At 29.0% G+C, this 23,597-nt stretch overlaps 3 protein-coding genes across 3 annotated transcripts in view; 2 read left to right on the top strand and 1 right to left on the bottom strand.

Moving 5' to 3' along the window:
* The window catches only part of LOC123259883, a 42,655-nt gene extending 21,119 nt beyond the window's left edge, over positions 1 to 21,536 (top strand). Inside the window, exons 14-20 of the mRNA XM_044720659.1 lie at positions 12,542 to 13,733; positions 14,372 to 14,595; positions 14,732 to 14,947; positions 17,333 to 17,497; positions 17,606 to 17,904; positions 18,002 to 18,158; positions 21,152 to 21,536. Coding sequence (XP_044576594.1) covers positions 12,542 to 13,733; positions 14,372 to 14,595; positions 14,732 to 14,947; positions 17,333 to 17,497; positions 17,606 to 17,904; positions 18,002 to 18,158; positions 21,152 to 21,339 — 2,441 coding nt within the window. The 3' untranslated portion in view covers positions 21,340 to 21,536. The remainder of the gene's footprint in view (positions 1 to 12,541; positions 13,734 to 14,371; positions 14,596 to 14,731; positions 14,948 to 17,332; positions 17,498 to 17,605; positions 17,905 to 18,001; positions 18,159 to 21,151) is intronic.
* LOC123259886 (E3 ubiquitin-protein ligase ARIH1-like) lies at positions 3,116 to 4,965 on the top strand. Its single transcript, XM_044720662.1, has one exon. The coding sequence runs from the start codon at positions 3,453 to 3,455 to the stop codon at positions 4,902 to 4,904; it is 1,452 nt and encodes a 483-aa protein (XP_044576597.1). The 5' UTR covers positions 3,116 to 3,452; the 3' UTR covers positions 4,905 to 4,965.
* On the bottom strand, positions 6,489 to 7,228 carry LOC123259890. Its single transcript, XM_044720667.1, has 3 exons — positions 7,153 to 7,228; positions 6,992 to 7,076; positions 6,489 to 6,903 (listed from the first exon to the last, which is right to left on the bottom strand). Exons 1-3 carry the CDS (start codon positions 7,204 to 7,206, stop codon positions 6,695 to 6,697), a joined length of 348 nt encoding a protein of 115 aa, XP_044576602.1. The 5' UTR covers positions 7,207 to 7,228; the 3' UTR covers positions 6,489 to 6,694.
* Positions 21,537 to 23,597: the final 2,061 nt, after the last annotated feature.

Here is a 23,597-nt window from a genome sequence, read left to right as displayed (position 1 = left end):
AAATAAAAATTATCAACTATTTCTATTTTAAAAAGTGTTTAAATTAAACAGAATAATTAATGACACTGAAATTCCATTACCTGAATAATTATTGCTGGTTGATTGATGCATTCAGATTCAGAATTAATTTTATCAAGATACTTATGCATCACATTAAATGAAACTCTGGCTTGAATACTTCTCTCAGGCTGGGAATATTCATTTTTTATTACAACGCTTTCATTTCTTTCATCTACTGTCAATAATAATTAAAATCTTACTTTAATCTCCTTGTGGAATATGAAAAAAATTCCCATTTATTTCTAATAATAAATCTTTCATCTTTTTATTTTAATACCGTAACCTTTATGCAATTTCTCCTTTTATCATTTTCAGTGGGAAAAAATCTTTGGTATGTTGACTGAAAACTTGAATAATATTTTAGTATTATATTTCGTGTTCTTTGATCATCATTGCACACTTTAACAAAATATCATGAAAATATTTATATTTGTATTTTTTTACCTAAATGGAATTAATAATATCTTGTATTTTCTTTGACAAAACAGCTGATTCTTTAACATCAGTTTTCATTTCATGCGTTAACATTTTTTCCTTGGGTATTTTATTATTTATCGATGCTTTGCGATATTTTCTAAAGGCTTTCTGGATCAGTTAAGTAAATAAGTTAAGCATATTATTTTTTTATGAAAATTAATTTAGCAGATATTTAATAATTTTAAGAATTTTTATAATAAATAAATTACTGTAGGCGCGCAGTAGCCCTATCGGATCCGACCCTTGCTTACCAAAGCATTGGACCGGGTTCGAGTCTGGCGTACACCAATAAATATTTTCAATATTTAAGTCTGATTATTATTCTGCTCAGTCCAAAAAATAAAACGAGTTCCAATCTCAAAAGTTTACCCCCTACTGTAGTCGCTCATGACCTTAGTAGTTTATGCGACTTTAAACAAATTAAAAAAAAAAAAAAAAAAAAAATTACTGTATAAAAAAAAATAAGAAAAAAATTTTGACATTTAGAAAATTTAATAAATTAAAAATGCAATTTTTAAAAACTAATTTTTTCGGAACAAATTTTTTTGTTAAATAAAATAAAAAAATGGTTAAGTGACAGCTAACTTTAATATCATTATTTTTTTGAATGTGTTTTTAAACTTTAAAATTTAATATCTATTTAATCATTTGAAACAAGTATTTAGTTGAAAAAAAATTCCGCACTCTCAGTTTTAATATAGAACTGACAAATTGTTTAAAAACAAAATATATAATGTAAAATCCTTTTTATTTTATCCTCTTGATTTTTTTTTTATTTTTATTTTCATTGGAATCTGAACGGTAACTTTTTTTTAATTTAAATGGTTAAAAATATCACTGATTCTTTGTACAGATTTGTATAAAAATATTTAACAATCAAATTAAAAAAATTAAATTTAACTAAGGTAAAAGCCCCAATTATTGACGGGGGTCTAAATATTGACACCCTAAATTATCTTTAAATATATTAAATTATCTGTAATAAGAATAACGATTAAATAAATTTTTATTAAATTTTAATTAATTAAAAAATTGAAAAAAAATCACTTTCAGTTCAAAATATTAAATATTAATCATTAAAAAAAAATAAAGTTACCACCAGTTCATCAAATCAGCTTACGAGCGTCTATTTTCTTAACAACTTTGGTTAGAAAAGCATTTTTTTTAACTGCCGAGTTTAAATTAATTTTTTCATGTAATTATATGACCTATTTTTTTTTTAATTAACAGTACATGAAATATTTATAAAATTGAATAATCGAAATTAATTGTATGCTTTATAATATTTAAATAATGGGAGTCAATAACTAGTTCATAATTTTTATGGTGAATCCCATATTGACAGCCAGTCAACAGCGCTGTGACGCCTTTTTTTTTAAGTATAAAATACGTTACGCGATTATATACAAGGCTTTTAACTGTCAAATAACTCGGCGTGTTTTGGTGTTAAATAAGTTTTTGAATAAATTATTATATTTTTAATAATAATTAATCATTCATAGAAATTATTATTAAATAACTTTAATAATATTGATTACTTTATATCAAGTTTTGATAAATAAAAATATAATCATACTGAAGTTAGCCGTCAGCTGTCAATTTAAAAAATTTTTTTAACAAATCAATTAATATAAAAAAAAGCTTCTAAAAATTTTCACTTGTAATTTTTATCAATTTTTACATGTGGAACGTTTTAATTAATTTTTTTCAATAATAATTTAATTGCTATAAAATTCTAAAATAATTTTTAATGTCTGTCAACTTCAGTGTTATAAAATATAACCAAATGATTCGACGCATGCGCAGTAGGGGCGTCAATAATTGGGGTTACGGTACGTCAATATTTAGATCAATCAGTTTTTTAACCCGTCAATAATTGGTGTATCCAGATTATCTATTTAATTATTTTAAATTAATTAGTAAGTATCACTGATTATCATTTTAAAAAACGAAATTGATTAGTTAAAACATTACTTAAGACATTACCACAAACAAAATTCAACGATATTTATATTTGATTGCTTAAAAAAAATCAAATCATAACTTTGTCTCTTATAGCGTCAATAATTGGGGCTTTTACCTTAACCAAATAATTAATAAGAGTAACTATTTATTTATAAAAATTCCCGATAAATCAACGTTGTATAAATACAATAATTACATTCACGCAGCGTGAATTTATAACGTTTTGCATAAATTAAAAATTTAAATCACGCGCTCTAATTTTGATACTGTAATATATCATAGGGGGTGTAGTATCGCCTTAAAGTCTAGTGATTTAATTTTTGGTTAAGAAAATAACTAACCGCATATTGGTGGGGATAAGATTATTATTATGCCTAATTTTGATTACAGTTTGTTAAAGACTCATTGGCCGCGTTTAAGTTTACTAAGTTCTTGGCAGATCTTAGCATATCTTGTAGCAACAACTTAAAGCAACTATATTGTTTTTTTTTTTTAAATCTATAATAAAACAATGCAAGGTATATTTATTTAAGCGTGTCTAAATATTAATTTTTTGGTAGATAAAGTCAGCCCTACTCAGAACTTAGTAAACCTGAACACAGCCATTTTATTCAAATATAAGTAAACACATAACGCATCATTTCCTAACGCCTTGTAAAGTGTACGGACGTGAGCTTATAATAATCACTACCAGTATTGCTTCTGCATACATTTATATATTTATTATCATCGTTGGTCATCGGCCACGTGAAATTATCATTTGTTTGTGCACGTGATTGCTATTTTATAAAACCTAACCATCAAATAACAGTATCGGTACAAGTAAATAAAAAAAAAGTTCTAAAAACTAAATTATATAAAATAAAATATAAAATTAATTAAAAACAAACTATTATTGAAAAATTTAAGTATAAAAATACTGATAGTTGAATTTTTTTTACACAAAAAAAATGGATTCCAACGACGACTTTTTAACAGACTGCGAGCTGGACGAGTATGAAAGTGGAGAGGATATAGATTTAGAGGACATGCAAGAGGATAAATACTGTTATGAAGTTCTCAGCTCCAAGGAACTAGTAACTGACATGTTGAAAAAAATAACCTCTATAAACACTATCCTGCAGGTCCCAAACACGGTTACGAGAATTTTGCTGCATCACTTTAAATGGGATGAAGACAAACTACTGGAAAAATTCTACACGGGAAACAGAGCTGTCCTCTTCAAAGAGGCTCGCATAGTTGATCCTACGTCAATCGATAACAGTAACAAAAAATTATCTGTGGGTTCCATAAAGGACTGTGACATCTGCATGAATCCACTCTCTAAAGACTCGATGACCGGGTTGGAGTGCGAACACCAGTTTTGTGGCGACTGCTGGAACCAATATCTCTCCATGAAGGTGATGAATGAAGGTGAGTGCCTCACTATTGCATGTCCGGCTCACAAGTGCGACATTTTAGTAGACGACACCACAACGATGACGATGATTAAGGATCCCAAAGTAAAGGCCAAGTACCAGCACTTAATAACACAAAGTTTTGTTGAATACAACAGATTGTTGAAATGGTGTTCAACTCCAGACTGCAACCGGGCGATAAAAGTCCAGTATGTTGATTGTAAACCCGTGACATGTCACTGCGGACAGACATTTTGTTTCAAGTGCAACGAGAAGTGGCATGCGCCTATTTTATGTGAGTATTTAAGAAAATGGTTGAAGAAATTAGAGGATGACTCGGCAACTTCGGCCTGGGTAGAGTTGAACACCAAGAAGTGTCCGAACTGCTTTGCGATGATTGAGAAAAATGGTGGGTGTAATCACATGACCTGCAAGAAGTGCAAACACGAATTCTGTTGGATCTGCATCGAGAAATGGAAGCAACACAACGACTTTTACAAATGCAATAGGTACCAGGAGGTCATGGAAGCTCAAGGGATTGATTCAACTAAGTTACAGTTAAAAAGGTACTTGTTTCACTTTGAAAGGTACATGAATCATATGAACTCCCTTCAACTGGAGAATAATTTGTATGAAACTGTCGAGAAGAAGGCTCGGGAGTTCCAGGTGATGAGAATGTCCTGGGCAGAGTGCCAGTTCCTGAAGAACGCGGTTAGTGTGCTATGTCAGTGCAGGCAAACACTGATGTACACGTATGCATTCGCGTACTTCCTGGAGAAGAGCAACCAAACGACCATTTTTGAAGACAATCAACAGGACTTAGAAAAAGCTACGGAAACTTTGTCGCATTATTTGGAGGAGGATATTGAAAATGAAGAGCTGAATGAAATCAAGCGAAAGGTCCAAGATAAGACTTCCTATTGCGAACAACGTAGAAAGGCATTGGTGGATCATGTTAGCGAGGGCTACGACAAAGAGTGGTGGATTCATCTTAATATTGTGTAAATTACATATTTACGTATATTTATAAAAACAGTTTTATGTTTTAAGTGTTGAAATAATAAATTCATAATTAAATAAAATTTTTTGAGTCTAATTTATATTTTAATGGAATATCATTCTGATATTATAATTTATTACTATTTGTTTCTAATAATAATGAGAGTCTATATGGTAACAATTCTGGCAAAATTCTAAATTTTTTTAATTATAATTCAAAATTGTTTTATTTACTTATTTTTTAATCAATCAATCTAGAGGTTTTAAAATTGGATTTAACTAAAAGTTTCAAGAAATACTATCAAAATAAATCTTCCAGCAATAGTTATGATCTATAAGAATAAATATCATCGGTGAATGAAAAAAGATTTATGTCGTAAATGTTCTCATTTTTTTTTTAAGTAGCTTCATTAAAAAAAAAAAAAAAAAAAAAGATTTTAGAACTCTAAACTGTAACACGGTCAAGAAAAAAAAGTTTTGACAAGGTATAATTATAAATTATTTATTATATTTTGTCTGCATTTAATATATTTTTATAGTTATGTATTATATTTTCACAGTATACTTTTGAAAAATATAACAATTGCTATGGACTGGAAGCACAGAGATCTTAATTCAGGAACTGATAATGTGCGTCTGCTAAAATTTACAATTTTTAGTCTTCTTTTTCGAGTATGTAACTCTACTTTTATTCCGTATCCTTACTAATTACCCTTGAAGTTTGTACAAAGCGGATTATCCCAAATTTTCCATAATTCAATGACTTCTGTTAACTTTTAGGGCCAGTTTTTAAATCCGAGATAAAATTTTATCCAGGATAAAATTATTATTGCCAGTATAATATATATATTGGCATAGAATAAAATTTTATCTCGGATTGAAAAACTAGCCCTTAATCACTCAGATCTTGATATGTTTTCGGTATTGATATCTATAGAAATTTAATTAATATATTAACTTGTTCTCGTAATACATGAAAGTCACCAGTACTCTCTCATTGGCTCCAAACATATTTCTTCGGAAGCACATAAGACTCTGTGACATACAAGTCTTAAGTTACAGTATAGTATTCCGTGACTCACAAGCTCTGGTGATTTCTTCTGACATTCACTATATTCATAGATTTTGATTTCTTATTTTCAATTATTTTATTTTTGTATAAAGAAAGTGAAAATCCTATAAAACTTAGGTCACGTTTTGAACAAACTTCCAGGGTAAAAGTAAATCTCATTTACAGGATTATCTTAAATCTAAAGTTTATGTTCTTTTTATTACTATCCTACTAATTTTATTTACTATTTGTAACTGTGTACCTAAATTGTAACTTATCTGGTTTGTCTCGATAAAAAATGCAAGCAACGTACTCTTTAAAAATGAAATAGTGAATATTCACTATTTATTATCGGTAATTCTTGCTTCGACTGGTTTCAGACATTAAAACTCGAGGCTTTGATACAAAAAAAAAAAAAAAAAAATGCGATGTAATGCAAGAGATGAAACATTATTTGATATTTTGTGTAATGCCTGCTTTGGTTTTTTTTTTCTTAAATTAAATCTAACCAATTTCGCTTGGCTGATCAAATGATTGGTTCTATCTCTTGTTATAAAATAATTATTACATCTTATAAAATAAATATTAAATATATAACATTACTTGAATAGTGGTAGCTGCTTTTTGAGCTTGATCCGATTCAATACTAGCATTATCAATAATTTTTTTCATAGTAATTCCGCACTCATCATCTGGATTAACATACAATGAATATTAATACTACTTGATACAGATAATAACATATCTAATAACAACATTGAAATACACAGCAAATAAAATTAAAAGGTATTTTAATTTTACATGATTTATGATTGGTGTCCAAATAATCACGAAACGCTTGTTGTAATTTCGGTGCTACTCTAGCAATTTGTTTCAAGTCCAATCCCATAGAGTCAAGAGTATTAATAATAAATTCACTGCTCTCCACAATATTATTTACAACATTAATTGCCACTAATTATAAAACCCATAAATATTATAAATTATAACGCGATAACATAGAATATTAATTAAAAAAGTAATTTTAATAAACAAAAAATACCTTTCGTATTGTCTCGTGTAATTAAAAGTACGTCAACATAATCAGCGATAAAATGATAAATATTTGTTGGCTGACTGCGCAAAACCTGAGTATGGTATAAAATGATTATACATTATTAATTGAATATTATTATACTTGTAAAATCAATACATTATACATACCTTGTGAGAAATATCTTTGCACAATTCTCGTAATCCGTCAGGCACTCTATACATAAATTTTGAATTATAATTTTGTAATATGCTATCCATTTGAGTTTTTCTTTTAGTTATTGATTAATAATTCAAAAAATGCTATTGCAGAGCATATAAAAAACTAAATAATGTTCTTGTCAAAAATATAAATGCATTTGTTTTACAGCATGAATATAGATAAGTACGAAGCTTTTCACTTTGTAAATCTATCCAATAACCTTAAAATATCATTATCGCGAATATTCTCATTTAATTATTAAATTGAAAAACAAAAAAAATTAATTAATAATTGATAACATCGATTTCAGATTGATCAGAATTGACTTAACAAAATTTTTGGTAAATATTTACAAGATGGGTCAACCCCATTTTGGGCCATAACTAGGTGAAAAATTAACATTTTCAAATTTTTTTTTTGATTCTGCTTGTTTTTACGGCGTATTTATGATAAAAAATTAGGAAAACGGTTGACCCTGAAGGCCATCCCCGTAACTTCCCGCTAATTCCATACCTAGGTGTTTAAAATAGCACTTATGACGTTTTTGACCTCTTCGAGCTCAAAAATCTTATCAAAGTTCGATGAAACATGATTTTTTTAATTTTCAAACTGCTATAACTTTTGAATAAATCAACCGATTTGCACGCGGTTGGCGGCGATCGATGTAGTTTTTTGAGCTCTATGAATATTTTTGAACAAAAAAATTGATCTGATAAAACATTTCGGAGTTATTACAAAAAAACACTTTTTTCGATTTTTTTCGGCAACGATATCTCACGAACGCATCAACCGATTCTGACGCTTTTGGTGGCGATCGATGCAGGTTTTCAAAGTTAAGAGCTGATTAGTTTTTGAGGTCGATCGGTTCAGCCAATTCGGCGATATTTAAAAAAAATAGAAAAAAAAAAAACAATTTTTTTTTCACTTTTTTTGCAATTTCTCGAAATCTACTGGTCCGAATCGGTTCCAACTTACAGAAAATCTAAGTTTGGCAAAGACCTTTGGAATGACACTAACTGTGAGCAAAACGGTTAAGCCGTTCAGAAGTTATGAGGTTTACACACACACACACACACACACACACACACACACACACAGTATCTTCACCGCTTCAAGCATGATGATTCACCGGAGTGCCCGTCCTGCCCAGGAATCAATGAAGACGCGGAGCACGTTTTCTTTGAGTGCCCACGATTTTACCCACAGCGAGATGAGCTGGAGATGATCCTAAAGAAGAAAATCCAACCAGAGACAATAGTAGAAGCAATGTTGTCATCAAGAGCCTCCTGGAACGCCATCAGCACATTTGCAACAGAAGTCCTTATAGACTTGCGTTCCATCGAAAGAAGAAGAACAAATGACAACAACTAGAAAAAAGGTAAAATAACACCTTAGCTATCAGAAGAAAGAGCAGTAGCTAGATCCTCCCCTCACGAAGTAATGCCTAACGGCGGTTTCCATGAGGGATTAGGGGAAAGAGGAAAAGGGGTTTAGGGTTTAGTGGGTAGGGGCGCTAGCGTCGAGTTTTAGTATGACACTGCATCGAGTCGCCATATATCCAGGCCAAACAACTATGCCTAGAATCTGTAAAAAGGATTCCCTCCCCTTAAAAAAAAAAAAAACACACACACACACACACAGACGTACGGACATCGTCGTAAAAATAGTCAGGAAAGCTTCTTAGGGCTTTAAAACGTCGAGATCTGTTGAAACCTCGATTTTTGCAAAACGGGGTAAAACCAATAACTTCCCGATTTTTCTTACCAATATCTTCGATTTTCTTAGCGGGAAGTTGAAAATATCGTGAAAAGAAAAATAAAGATTTCGATTGCTTTTTTGCCTTTAAAAGTTGAAAAAAATTTTGGCTCTCGTTCTTGGATAAAATTTATATTTTATCTTTTTTTGATATATATTTTTTTTTTTGAAAAGTACATAAAAAAACGAATGATTTAAAAAAAAAAATTGATCAATTTGATCAAAAAAAAAAAAAAAAAATTAACATGGGCTAGCATGGATAGACTTCACTTGTAAATAATTACCAAATTTTTTTATGAATCAAAAACCGATTGGTAATTTAAAAACTATGTTATTATTCAGTAATTTGGTGAATATTCAAAGTTATTTTTCCAAAATTGTATATAAAACTTGAGAGATTACAGATTTATAACCATCTTTGGCTAATGTTATAAAGTTTTTCATGTTAATATTGATAAATATAATGATGATTTAAATTTCTCATATGTTATTATTTTTTTTTTTATAATTACTATAAATTGAAATCGTATATCAGAGAAAACGTAGCGTATAGCTTCTCTAAACGGCTGCTTTCTTTCGAAATTCAGAAACTGAAGGATTTTTAAGCTCATTTTTTTTTCTTTTTATTTTAGTATTTTTGCATTCACTGATTGTAATAGTGTAAAATTTTATCCAATGAAATTTCTCGCAATAAAAATTATATTTTTTTTTAATTTTAGTTATTGTTTTCGTAAGCCATTCTGATCTCTCAATTATTTACAAAATGACCATTGTACATGCGTGTATGCTTGTACAGTGTGTATTAAATCTTTGATTAAAAAATGTGATTGAACTTCAATCTCTGTTACTAAAAAATACAGATAACTTTTTCGATTATAAATTATAAAAAAACAGCTTTAAAATTCTATAAATTTGTCTGAAAAATTATTTTGCTTAAAAGTTTCAAAATTCAATTTCTTTATTAAAATGATTTTTAGTTGATAAAAATTTCTTCTTTCATCGATAATGGAGCATGTAAATTTTGAATTAATTGATCAACTATTCTTTTAATTTACAAGGTGTTCAAATAATCGATTGGGTTAACAATATCAAAATAATGAAGAACTTTCAATTATATCTTTCATCAATAAATAAATCACCGAATAAACAAACAGACTCTTAAATGTATTTACCGGTTCCTACGGAATATTTTATTGACATAGTTTTAATCAGTGGTACGTCAGCTCTTGTATCCTGGATTGCGTTTTTTTTTTTACTTTTTTTCGGTAAAATGTTTGTCTAGCTGGAGGCTAGATGCTCGAGAAACGAGTTGGGTACCAGTTTCAGGATACCTTGTCTTCCCAATCGAATTTAACTCACTCTCTTTGTCTTCCTTTCTATACTATGCTTCGCAAGGTCGTTCACTAATTGTGGTGCATCACTTGGGTAAAGATTATTCCTCTTGTGAGTACGAGTATTATATATAGTGCATGTAAGAAATAAATATGTCAATTGTTGATGTTAAATCGTTGTCACTGTGGATTTTCCTGACTTTTTCATTATATTCTTTCACTCGTAAGTTACCAATACTGTGTAAATTTTGTTTTTTTTTTTATTTCATTTCCGTCCTGTTACGTTGTTGTCTTTCAAGTATTACTTAATGAGTTTGTTTTTTTATAGTCGAAGGATTTTTGGATAAAATATTAACAAAATGTATTGTAAATGTTTAAGTATTGCAGAAGAATTTATTTTTAGATTAATAAAATAGATTGTTAAATTTTTTTGGCACGATCTACATGTAAAGAGTTCGTGACATTGTTAATTACATTCAATTATCCTCGAACTTTATGATCTTAATATCAAGGCAGAAACTTTCCAAATATTTTTAGACTCTTTTTATATTGAATAATAACAATTTAATAAAACAGTGACAAAAATATATTAAAAAATTTTACATAATGCAAGTTCACAATATTCTGTCTAATATTGATAAATTCTAAACAAAAGTCCATGCATATACATCATCATTAATAAATTTTCTCTCATTGTATTAAAAAAAGTTTTTGTATAAAATTTATAAACTAAAAAAATTTTGACTAAAAGTTTTGACGCACTGCTGAAAAAAATTTATCCTGTAAAAAATAATTTACTTGATGTATCATAAATTTTGACTTAACCGTGGAATAATAATAATAATTGTCACTGAAAGTTTATTAATTAATCCCCCACTAGCGTTGATTAATTTAAGCAGCTAAGACCATTTTAACGGTAGTGTTTAAATAGTTTGAATATGAAACATGACAAACTTTTAATCCTTTAGAGTAGAGTGTCTAAAATATAGAAAATCATTAATTATTTTCAATACATAAGAAAATTTAATTAAACAGGATTTCACAGAGTATGTAAAAGTTAATAATTATTGAGTAGATTGTTCTCATTAAACGTAAGTCATAAAACTTACCAATTTTTTATTTCCCTTTAATTATTCATTTAAGCTCTTTGCAAGTTTATTATTTGTTAACATAATCTTAATTTAATTAAACAAAAACATGAAATACGGATATTAGACAAATAAAATAAAAATTTAATCATCTTTATCACAATTGTCATCTGAACTATCACTAGTGACCAAAATTCAGTAGATATAATTCGATCATATATCATACAAAGTACTATATCCGTTCATTAACATTGTCAAATATATGATAAATTAGTATCATAAATTTTTTAAGTATTCGTTAGAGTATCAGCTATGAAAAAATGCGATAATTTTAATGTAAAACTTTTAAGACAATATTCTGACCTACGATTGATTTGAATCACTCAACAGATCTCAAATTCGCTCAAACTGAATTTAAAATAATTTTTCGAACGTGAAATTTTCTTTTTCTCTTTTAATTTTAACTCTTTTATGAGTTTGAATTTTGTACCTTATAAAATTTTTTTTAAGCTTCAATCTATCGGAATTTATAATAAGGGTAAAAAATTCATTTATTCAATTTAAGTCAAGCACGTGTTAATTTAATTTTTACTGAATTGAATGCAAAGTTATTAAAGTAATTATTCAAGTTTCTTACCTCTTAAAATCTATAATTTATTTCATTTCAATGATTAATTCTAATAAAAAATCCATCAGTTAACATTTTTAAAAAATTAATTTCTTGAATGATGAATTAATTAAATTTTTTAAATATTAATAAAAATAAACGCATCTGTTGAATATTTTAAATTATTAGTTTTTTTGGTAAATGCATCAATCATATAATAAATAGAAAAAAATTATAAATTGTATTTTTACAATACATATTAATAATTAAATAAAAAACGAATTATCAGAATAATGCATTTTTTGCACTTCTCATTATGAGCCAAAATTTTGTACAATTAAAATCAACACCAAGTAATTGTAAATTGACTATAAATTTAATTTAAATTTACTACGGTAGTTCGAACAAAATTAATAAGTCTAATTGAATAGAAAAAAAAATTATTTGATTAACTGAGTATGATTTTAAATGATTATAACAACAGCTTTATAGTATTAAAAGGTCGCTTGTTGATATTTAATTATCTTTTTTTCTTACCTTACGAATAACACTTATTTTATTAATCAATCTTTTACAGAATGCAATGAAACCGGAAAGAAAAAACGTCAAGTTAGTTTATCATTTGGAAACACCTTAAGTCAATTAGGAGGCTCTCAAACAGCTTCACTTCAATTTGGAGCATTTAACATTAATCAACAGCCGATCAATAAAAGACCTCCTGTGTACAGTGACTTGACAGCAAATAATAACAATAAAAATCCTGCGGCACAACAAATACCTTTCGAACGCGAAGAAGTTTCACATATTGACTTCAGCAATAATAACTTCAACCAAAGGCCAGTAAACAAGAAACCACCGGATAATCAATATGGCTCTGTAGGAGACGTTGAACAACCTTCATCTCAAGAAATATTTAACAACCGTAATAAAATGAATTTAACTTATAGTCAAAATAAGAATGAAAATTCTCAACTGCAATTATCTTCATCATCATCATCGTCATCATTATCGAATCCATACAACAAAAATAAGAATGACCAATTTGTACAACGACCGGTGTCCTATCAACCCGCCTTCCAGGAGCAGAATCGAAAAGAAACACCATCACAGCCATCAGGAAACGGGGGTTATTATGATAATAACGGCGAAGTGGGAAACTGGGCATCAAATCGACCCCAGTCGCAAAATAATTTTAATGAAAATGGTAATAGTGATAGTGGACAAAAGTTCGAAACATCAACGCCTAGTACAATTGAATTTCACTCAAATATTAACATAATTTTGCCAACATTTTCTTTGACCAATAGAAATACTGATAATGAAAACAACCAACATCCTAACACAAATTTGAATACTCAAAATAATCATCCTAGTAACAATAATTATAATGACAAGATTCCAAATAAAAATTATAGTCAAGAAAGTAGCGGTAATGGTAACTATAAACCACCATTATCAAGTCAAAGTAATAACAGTAATAATAATTCGGGGTATAAAAAACCCCAAGAAAATACAAATAGCTATGGAAATTTTCAAAGTAGTGGTAGTAAACCTTCACAATCGAATAAAAATAATGAAAAACAATCAAGTATTAGTCCAAGTAATTTTCATAACAGCGGAAGTGGAAGACCTCAAAATGATCGGAACAATGCAATGCCAAATGTGGAATATCCTGATGTAAATATATTATCCACTACCCGGATGTATGAAAGAGAAGAAGGCGAAGAAGAAGAAGAAGAGGAACTAAAGTTTTCAACTAAAAATAATCGGTATGAATGAATAATATTTAAGGGAATGGTTATTTTTATATCATGGCTTAATTAAAATTACTCATACTGATAAATTTACTAACTTGATTGAATACAAATTATCATACACAGTAAAAATTTTTGCGTCATTGCATCAAAAAATTTTGTGATAAAAATTTTTATGTTAAATATTTAACACTTTTTTGTGTTGATTTAACAGAATAAATGTTAACTTTACACATAAAAATGTTAAATATTTAACACAAAAATTTTTAACACTAAGTTTTTTGACGCAATGACGCAAAATTTTTTACTGTGTATAACAAAAAAATTATTTTGAAGAAAACAAGTTTTCTTAATTAAAAACTTTATTTTTTTAAATATTTTTTTTTTTGAAAACAATAAAGTGCTTCGTTGGAGGGTAACATTTTTCAAATAAATAATTTCTGTGTTTTATCAAAGAATTATTATTTTTTTGACCAAGAAAGCTAAATAAATCTTTTAAAACAATTGTGAAATCATGAAGAAAATATTTTCCTTGAATCGAATAATTATTTTCAGTGTAAAGCTTCTCTTAAATTAATCAATTAAGATTATAGTCAATAGTAAATATAAAGTAAATGTTATATCCATTGAAATGGTTGTTTACTCTTAAACAGAACAGCTGCTAATCCATCTCGAAGTGGTTGTAGACTACCCAAACAGCCACAAGGTGGTAATTATGAACTTGGAGGTTGCGAGTCCTCCTGCGACAAAGTTCCAGGTGACTGGGTACCCAGAAACAGTATTCTCACGTACACATGCGAAGAGGGCTACGTCAGAAACGGTAGTGCAGTGTCCGTTTGCCTCAACGACTCCTGGTACATGCCCCTCTCGTGCTTGAGTAAGTATGTACTTGGCAAACGAAGATGTCATTGAAATATCTTCCCCCTAGCTAAGCTCTGTGCTGGTAATTTGACCGAATGGATCATATATACGGGTCATTTTACTGCTATATTGTATGTTGCTTTGTGTTACAGAATCCTGCCTTGCTCTCAAGAGTTCGAGTGTAGATATAACGTGTAAAATTCGGGGTATTGCAGTGTCTTGCGATCAGCCAGCCGAGCCTGGTACTACAGCGATGCTCAAGTGCAAACCATCTTATAAGATTCCATTGACTGATGATCCTGTATATAGGGAGATTACTTGTCTTGAAAATGGCAGCTGGGATCGCTCTGTATTTAGATGCTTACCAAGTTTGTTTGTTTTTTTTTCTTTATTATTTTACTTATTATTCATATGGTTGCATGAACTAGTAAACGTACAAGTGAAAAAATCTCTGATATGTTCTGACATGTCAACATATAATTTTTGATGTCCTATTTTGTCTTGAGAATTAGTGATTTTTATTTTAATCTTATATAACTTTTTTTAGTCAATTTATAACTTTATTACTTTAATTAATTTCTGGAAAAAATAAATCAAAAGTAAAAAAAAATAAATATATCCAATACATAAAATAGTATTAAATGATAGATTTTATAGAGAATTTTTGTTTTAAAATCCTTCATTAAAAAGTTGATGTGACGTTTTCATTGTTGGCGCTTTTCGTTGCTATGGTGATCACTTTGGCAAAGGTTACCATGGCAACGGTTAAATATTAATGAGTAAAATTTGTAAAAATATTGATTAATTAAATTGTCGATAATAAACATTTTGGCAAAAGCGCGAAAATCGCGTTCAATTTTCTAGTTTATTAAAAAAATTTCGATATGTAATAGATATGAAATATTTCTTAAATTGTGTTTTGACTTTTTTTTTTTATCTTAAGGCTTTTTGACAGCTTCTTGAAATAAAAAATTTTTTTATACCTTTTAACTATGATTAGTGTACATTGATAGAAATGTCAACTTAACAGCCGAGACCAGTGATTGCAGTTTCAATCGGTTTAGCGAAACGAATGGAAATTTTGAAAAAACGTTTTTAGAGATAATAGATAATTTAATAAACTATTTCACCACAAAGCGTTTTTTTCAAAAATTTCATTCGTTTCGTGAAACCAATCGAAACTGCAATTGCTCTGCTGTTGGGAGTGCGACAGAGATAGTTCCGTTGAACTCCGTGAGAGCAAAGCGAGAAAAAGATGTTCTCGCCTGTTAATTCAAGAGAAAAAAAATTGGCATCAAAAAAATCATTTTGAAGAATTTAATTACCCTGATTGAGAAATCTAATTTAAAATGATTCAAAACAATTTGAAATGATTCAAAATGGTTTGAGTTGACTAATATATAGATGTACACTTTGCATGGATTGAATCATTTCAAATTAGATTTCTTAATCAGGGTATACTTTGAATCTAGAATAAACTTTCTTGAATTAAATGAAATTAACTTAAACTAAGAAAAATTCGAGGTAATTCAATTTTTTAGAATGATCTTAGTTCAAGATTTTTTTTTCTAATAAATCAACTTAATTTGTTTATCATTGTATGTATGCTGAATAATGGAATAATGACGTTTTGGATAATATAAGAAGATATGAATTATTATAACTTAGGTTCACAAAATACAAAATAATTATGTATGCTAGGTGGTATCGGAGATGTTTATGACTTATGACAAAGACATTTCGGCAGGAATGATAAAAAGCTTTCAAAATTCCCAGCAAACAATATGACATTATTAAGATTTGGTGACCATATTAAACCGCTTTTAAAGACGTCATAAGACGTCTGTCTTATTGTTTTTACTGGGTTTTAGCTGTCTGATGAATTGACAATTGTTTTTTCATGATAATATTGAGATTTAATATTGCATTCGAACTTAAAGCAATCTGAACGAAAATTTCAAGAACAATAGAGCATTGGTATGCTTCAACTGAAAACAGCAATCATTCGACGGATATTATCATCAAATAGAAAAAATTACTAGATTTTAAACAGTTTTTATCGGTTTTCTTGTGAATTTGCTCATCGACCCTCAATTTTGACTTTGGATTCGTGTTTAGCGAAAAAAAAAAAAAATATAAGAATCATATATTCTTACCCCCAGCATTCATAACTTTTTTTTTATCATGTGGACCTGTGTTATAATTATATACAAATATTTTTTGTCAATAATGAAACAACTGAACACCGCCATTTTATTATATAAATTTTTTTTTGGGTCGACAGGCAGAAAACGTCAACTTTTGGCCCGGTGCGCTAAACAAAGTTGCCGCTTCCTGCCTTTGTCGAGCAAAAAAATAGTATACACTCCACGGGAAGTAAATAAGATAGCCTCGGCTTCGCCTCGGCCAACAATTATATGTGATCTGAGACATATCGTACTTTATTTCCCTAGGTGTGTAATATACTAATCCTACATTTTTAGTTAATTTTCAAAAATAAAAATATTTTTCCAAATCATTGTAAATTCAATATAAGATTATCAAGTTAATGTAACTTCATTATTTTGACTCGTAAAGTATCAATTAATAATATAATGATTCAATATGTTTGTGATAATGATTAATTATTAACAAAATAATTATAAACTACCAGAAGTAAAATTATTAATTACAATCTTGTGATGATGAATTATGATTGAATAATGATTGAAATTCGATATTTTTATCATGAAATTATATTTTTTTTGTATCAGAATGTGGGACGACTATTTCTCACGGTAGTACACTCATCGTAAGTGGATTTACAGCTAAATTGGGAGTATTTCCTTGGCATACTGGAATTTATGAAAAAAAGTCGACGAAAACTTATGAACAAATTTGCGCAGGCACACTTATAAGCAGCAATCTTATAGTTTCCGGTAAATATTGATGTATGAGGGTGTTTTTTTCTTTCTTATACTATCTATTAATTTAAAATTGATTAATATTTTATATTTTTAACTAATTCAAAACTTTTTATTATGCAGCGGCGCATTGTTTCTATGACGAAAGCTTAAATGAAGTGAAAAATTTCTCAAGATTCTCGGTAGCTGCAGGGAAGCACTACAGAAATTGGAATATTCAGGAGGACTACGCTCAAATGTCCAAGGTTGAGTGGATCCGTCTCGGGAGTCGGTACATGGGAGCAAGAGGTAATTTTGCTCATGACATTGCTCTACTCAAGCTACTAAGTCCACTCGAATTGACTAGTCTCGTACGTCCGGTTTGTATTGACTGGGATAACGTTAAAGAAAAAGAACATTTACAGCCTGGAAAATATGGAAAAGTAAATAATGATTTATGTTATTTCAGTTTGAATTACTCTTAAATATATGTAGCCTGAAATGTTGAACGTAAATATTTTGTGACTTATATACACACAGGCTGTTGGATGGGGAAAAACGGCAAATGGTGCGCCAAGTGAAGAGCTTCAAGAAATAAATATACCTTTTATATCATTCGATCAATGTTTGTCGGAAGTTCCAACCGACTTTCAAGGATATATTACACCAGATAAATTTTGCGCTGGTTATATGAACGGTTAGTTTATTTTTATATGTACAAATATTACGTCACCGGAAAAAGTTGTGGGAACGGTGTCATAATTTTATAAAAACGTTTCTCACATTGATAAAATAGGCTTCCTTTTATTTTTTTACTAGTATAAAATCGCTCGATCATTGAATTTTTGTTTGTAGAGAAAATTTCTTAGTTAAAAATTTTTTTCTTTTGAATTAAGTTAATTTTTATTGATTGTACCAATATCGGATTTTTTTTCAACTTGAAGTATCATTTTTTGTTATTCTAAATTACAATACTTTGTGCAAAGTTTATTTATGATGTGAATTTTGTTTCTAATTAGTTACCGTAAATAGAATTTTGTTACTTGATTAGGTTCCGGGCAATCATGAATAATGTCGGTCATTGCTGGATTGTGTCAATACTAACTTTACAGATATTAGAATTCTCAACTTGAGCCGTTTTTCGATTAATTATTAAAATAATAAAATATTTTTAATTTACTAAGACAAAATTTATTTTCTAAACATGAAAAATTATACGTTTGTAATAATAAGAAAATAGAAGGGTTTATAAATCTATACTAATAAATGGAGAGCCGGTTTTTTTTTTCCGGTTATACTGCGAAAACTACTGAAGCGATCGGAATAATACTTATACCATAGGATACAGCGTGTTTCGGAGAAGGTTTTAGTATATGATATGGTGGTGATTACTTATCCGGAGCCTACACGGAGAAAAAAGTATTGCTATTATAGCGATCCAGTGGATCGTGAACGAAGTATCGTGATTAGCTCAAAACAGTATTGTCATATTCACCATACGAATACAGTTATTCTCGAAACAGTGAATACTGAATACCACGCTCAACTGTATAGTGAATATCTCAAAACGTTTTCTTACTACAGCGAAACGGATCGTGATTATCACTATCCACGACGCGTTCAGCGCCACCACATATAACCAAGTCTGAAACTTACGAGTTTATTTATTTACAATTTTGGTGATGAAATAGCGATAATTGCACCAATTTATAATAACAGCGATATGAAGGTTGGCAATAGCCTAATCGGCTCGGTACCTGCATTTCGAAAGAGTGGGACCAGGGTTCGATTCCGGCGCGCACCAATATTTTTCAATGATTATAAACTAAGAATATGTGCGTTTCATTGCCAGCCTCTGTACCGGTCGGGTTTTCTGTGGTTTTCCCATATAGTTATGGAGGTAAAATGTCATTATAGAAGTACCTCCATACTATTTAAGACCGTAATGCAAATGCAGGTACTGATTATAACGCGTAAGTCGGCCACAGTCGCAACACATGTGTGTCGGGCATGAAAGAAAAAATTCCGACATGCAGGGGGGTGGGGACGAAAAAGTGGTTGAGAGTTATAATGACGGGGTTGAGAGATTATATTGCGGAGAAAAAAGTGGAGAGACAATAATTCCCCACCCTCCCTTGTAAAACACTCTACAGTGATACAAGTAAAACCATCCTCAATTATAACCTCATTAACAGCGATATGGACAATTGGGTTGTTGATAAATTACTCGAGTGGAATCTTGAAAAACTCGTGTCGTTTTTTGAAGGTCTAGTAAAGAAATAAATCTTCCTATGTTAACTGTGTTAATGCTGTGTCCGTGGTTATTGTATATAATTGTACTGCGTTGATAAAGAAAAACAATGAACATTATATATTGTATTAAATAAATAACATTTGCGTTTTCATAAAAGGTTTTTTTAGCATAAATAATTTGATTCCATACTACTTTACGCAAAAATATGTTATTTTTTTTATAAAGTACATGGAGTAATAAAGAAGTAAATATTCCATTAAAAAATATTTTTCTTATGATAAAAATAATTGCGTATTTTTAATGAATATATCAATAATACAAATTTCTAGGCTAATATTTTTAAAAATCAAAAAAAAAAAGTCATATAAAATAAATTCCAACTGCTGTCAGTCATTATTTAAACATTTTTAAACCTAACCTAATTCTTGACTGTCATATAAACTACACGAAAATTTTAAACTAATCAAGCTATACAAGGAATTCGTATTTATGTTTATAACAATAATATACGAAAAAACTAAAAAAAAAAAATAATCTGCAATAACATATAATTAACATTTAATCAGAAACAACTAATAATCATGTATAAACCATAGCAATATAGACATTCGATATCCGAATCCATGTGGATCGTGATAATCACGATCCACTAGATTGGACATATATGCGCATCTAAAGTATAGTCATACGTGGATCGTGATCATCACTATACTGTATCGTGATAATAGCAACACTTTTTTCTCCGTGTATATTTTTTTGACTTAAAAATAATGAATTTTTATTGTAACTAAACTTATTCTATTCGATTGTCATTTGTTTAAAATAAATTTTTTAATTCTATTGATTATATTTACATACTAGGCAGATTTCTTCACTTATGAGACCCGCAATTTCTTTAACTGAAACTTTTAATGCTCATTAAAAATTTTTTTTTTTTTTTTCAAATCAATTATTCATTTTTGTAAGAAAGACACGGGAATGTTATAATTGCACATTGAAAGTTACAATGAATATTAGCTAGAATAATTACACGGATAAAAGGTGCATGCCAATTCGACAGAATTTGGAATCTGTGCAAGTCAAAACAATACTCTAATTAAATTTCAAGTCTAGATCTAAATATGCAATTCTATAAAGCGCCCAGCGGAGCGGGCGAGTAACAGCTAGTAGACGAATAAATTAATAAGTCAAATTTTTATCGTATTTACTTTTATGAAAAGGTAACGTTTTTGGATGTTATAAAATTCAAATATTAACTTGTATATGTTTAAAAAAAATATTATGCTAAAAAAATTGGTTATTTCTGTAATTTTCATCAATTTTTTTCGGTGCTATTAAAAAAATTGTTTAGTCTGAAAAAACGGTGACCTATTTTCCTTCGGTTCTTCTATATAAAAAATGATACCTTGATATTATTTTAATCATATTGTTTGCAGGATCCAGTCTTTGTGAAGGTGATAGCGGTGGAGGTTTATGTTTTGAAAGTGATGGACTTTGGTATCTACGGGGAATCGTGAGTGTCAGTCCTGTCAGGGATTACTCTTGCGATTACAATTCCTACACAGGTTTTACATCATTGAGTCACTTTAGCGATTGGATTCGTGCGGCTTTTCTCCAGTCGTAAATGTGTTTTACAAGTATTGTTTTTTACTAGAGGTAAAAAATAAAGAAAAAAATAAATATCAAACAAATATTCTATACTGAAAATCGGATAGCTCAATAATAAATATTTGAACGTTTACATTTGCTATATAATTAGTAGATTGATTTGAAGTATATGAGTGTACAAATAAATGATTAATTAAAATAAATTAGAGCAAATGATAGTGTATATTTATTTAAATGAACGACAAATTTAGTCAATTAAAAGGTAAAATTGATCGAAATTAGATTGTCTAAATGAGTAAAATAAAATGAATATTTGGAGCTGTCTCTGTTATTTATATCCCGTAATATTTTCACTGTGCGTAAATGCTTTCACTTTTATTATTGCTATTAACGTTATTATTATTTTTTGTTATTTTGTTATACCTATGAAATAAATCGAATCGAAACAAACGGATGCAATTCCTGTGGCTCGCCTGTGGGATTATCTTCGGTACTATCGGTGGACGAACGCTGGCAGCAGGGGCTTTGTTTTACGAGCTTACATTGTCTCTACGGTAAATTGCATAATAAATTGGTTTTACTACCAGGACATCGATCGTTCATCACACGCAGGCAGCTTGTCAAATCCACGTTGCACTACAGTTACAGACAAAATTTTTTTATTTATTTTTTATTCTTTTATTTCATTTTCGAGATTATCTCCAAAATGACGGGAATCGCTCAAAAAAAAAAAAAAAAAAAATCATAAATATCGATTCTATTGCCCAATTTACATCAATCTACATTATGTTGGTCTTTTTGTTTCCCATATTTTTTTCCCAGCTATGAGCATACTTTTTTTGGAGGATTATATATTCGCCCAATATTTCATAAATAAAATCAAAGTTAAAAGATGATTTATTATGAAGTTTATTGTAAATTCATTACAATACAATCAAAATTATTATTGGATAGTTTCGAGTACTTGAAATCCCTTTTCTTTTTTTTTGTAAAATAAAGTTATCAATTTTACAATTTAAATGGCGATATTAAAATCAAAAATTTACGATTACTAAAAAAAAAAAAATTCTTCGCCCTACAATAAATTTTCTATACTCAAAAAAATATTTGCAAACAAGAAATTTATATAAAATAAAATAAATGTTTCTTAAGACAAGAAAATGTTTTCTTACCCCAAAATAAATAACAGGCCTTGTTTACAATTTTTCTGATTTAAATAAATTTTTTTTTCTTTACAGGGTTACAGAAAAGTTTAAAATTGAGATTTTCAAATGTTCATTATTATAATCAAAAAAATCATTTCATGATTTTGAAATCAGAAGATATTTGACAATACTTGGGATTTTTAAGATAAATCAGTTTTTATAATAAAAGAAAATATTATTAAAAATTTGCATAGTCAATTTATTTTCAACTTCTACACCAAGAATTTTTTTACTAAATTTTTTTCAAAATACTTTTTGTTGTAAAAAATAGAAAATTTATCAGATATCAATTAATTTTTTTATTCATACATCTTCTCTATAAGGATCTAATTTTTTAGCAATTTAGAGTGCAAACTTTTTTCTTATCAGAAAAATTTAAATAAATTAGAAAAATGTCAATTACTACGTTTTGAAATGGACAAGTCGTATATTTTTCAGATCACACTAGAAATTTGAATGGCGCACTGAACGTGCGCTTCAATATCAACCAATAACTATAATCAGGGATCATTTTTTTTTGATAATTCAATAAAATTTCGAAATAATCTTAATTCAATTATAAATTTTATGTTATAAGGGATAGGATAGGAATACTTACTTGAAATTTTTCTCCTTGTAAATTGACTGAATTGTTCTATATACATCTTGAATGGCTAGTAGCGGTGGAGTAATAAGTGAAGTACTCAGTGATGCTTTTTTAACAATTAATAATAAAAATTTAGCTTTAAAAAATATGTTATATCTTGGTTATACAAATGATAAAATCTATACAGTAAATTAACGGTAGTCAAGAGATGAAAAGGTGAATAAGTTGCACTAGTGGTCTCCTTTTAAGCGTGTACTCGTCAGTAACTGCAACGCTACTACAGTTGACACGGCCGGGCGAATATTTTTCTTTAGGCGTTTTAATTAGTCCGGTCATTAATTAAATAGTCTCTCTCCTCTAGGCAGCTTCGGCTCGTTGTTCGTTGCTTTGCTACACTTGAGGAATTTTAATTTTGCCAGAGTGTAAATACGCGAGAGCCATTTTATTTCACCATGGGGATTATTTCGCGGGGTTTTGCCGGTC

Source organism: Cotesia glomerata, linkage group LG2 (assembly GCF_020080835.1).
Source record: "Cotesia glomerata isolate CgM1 linkage group LG2, MPM_Cglom_v2.3, whole genome shotgun sequence".
Lineage (NCBI taxonomy): Eukaryota > Metazoa > Arthropoda > Insecta > Hymenoptera > Braconidae > Cotesia > Cotesia glomerata.
Note: the sequence above shows the minus strand (reverse complement) of the source record. Positions and strands in the feature narration are given on the sequence as shown.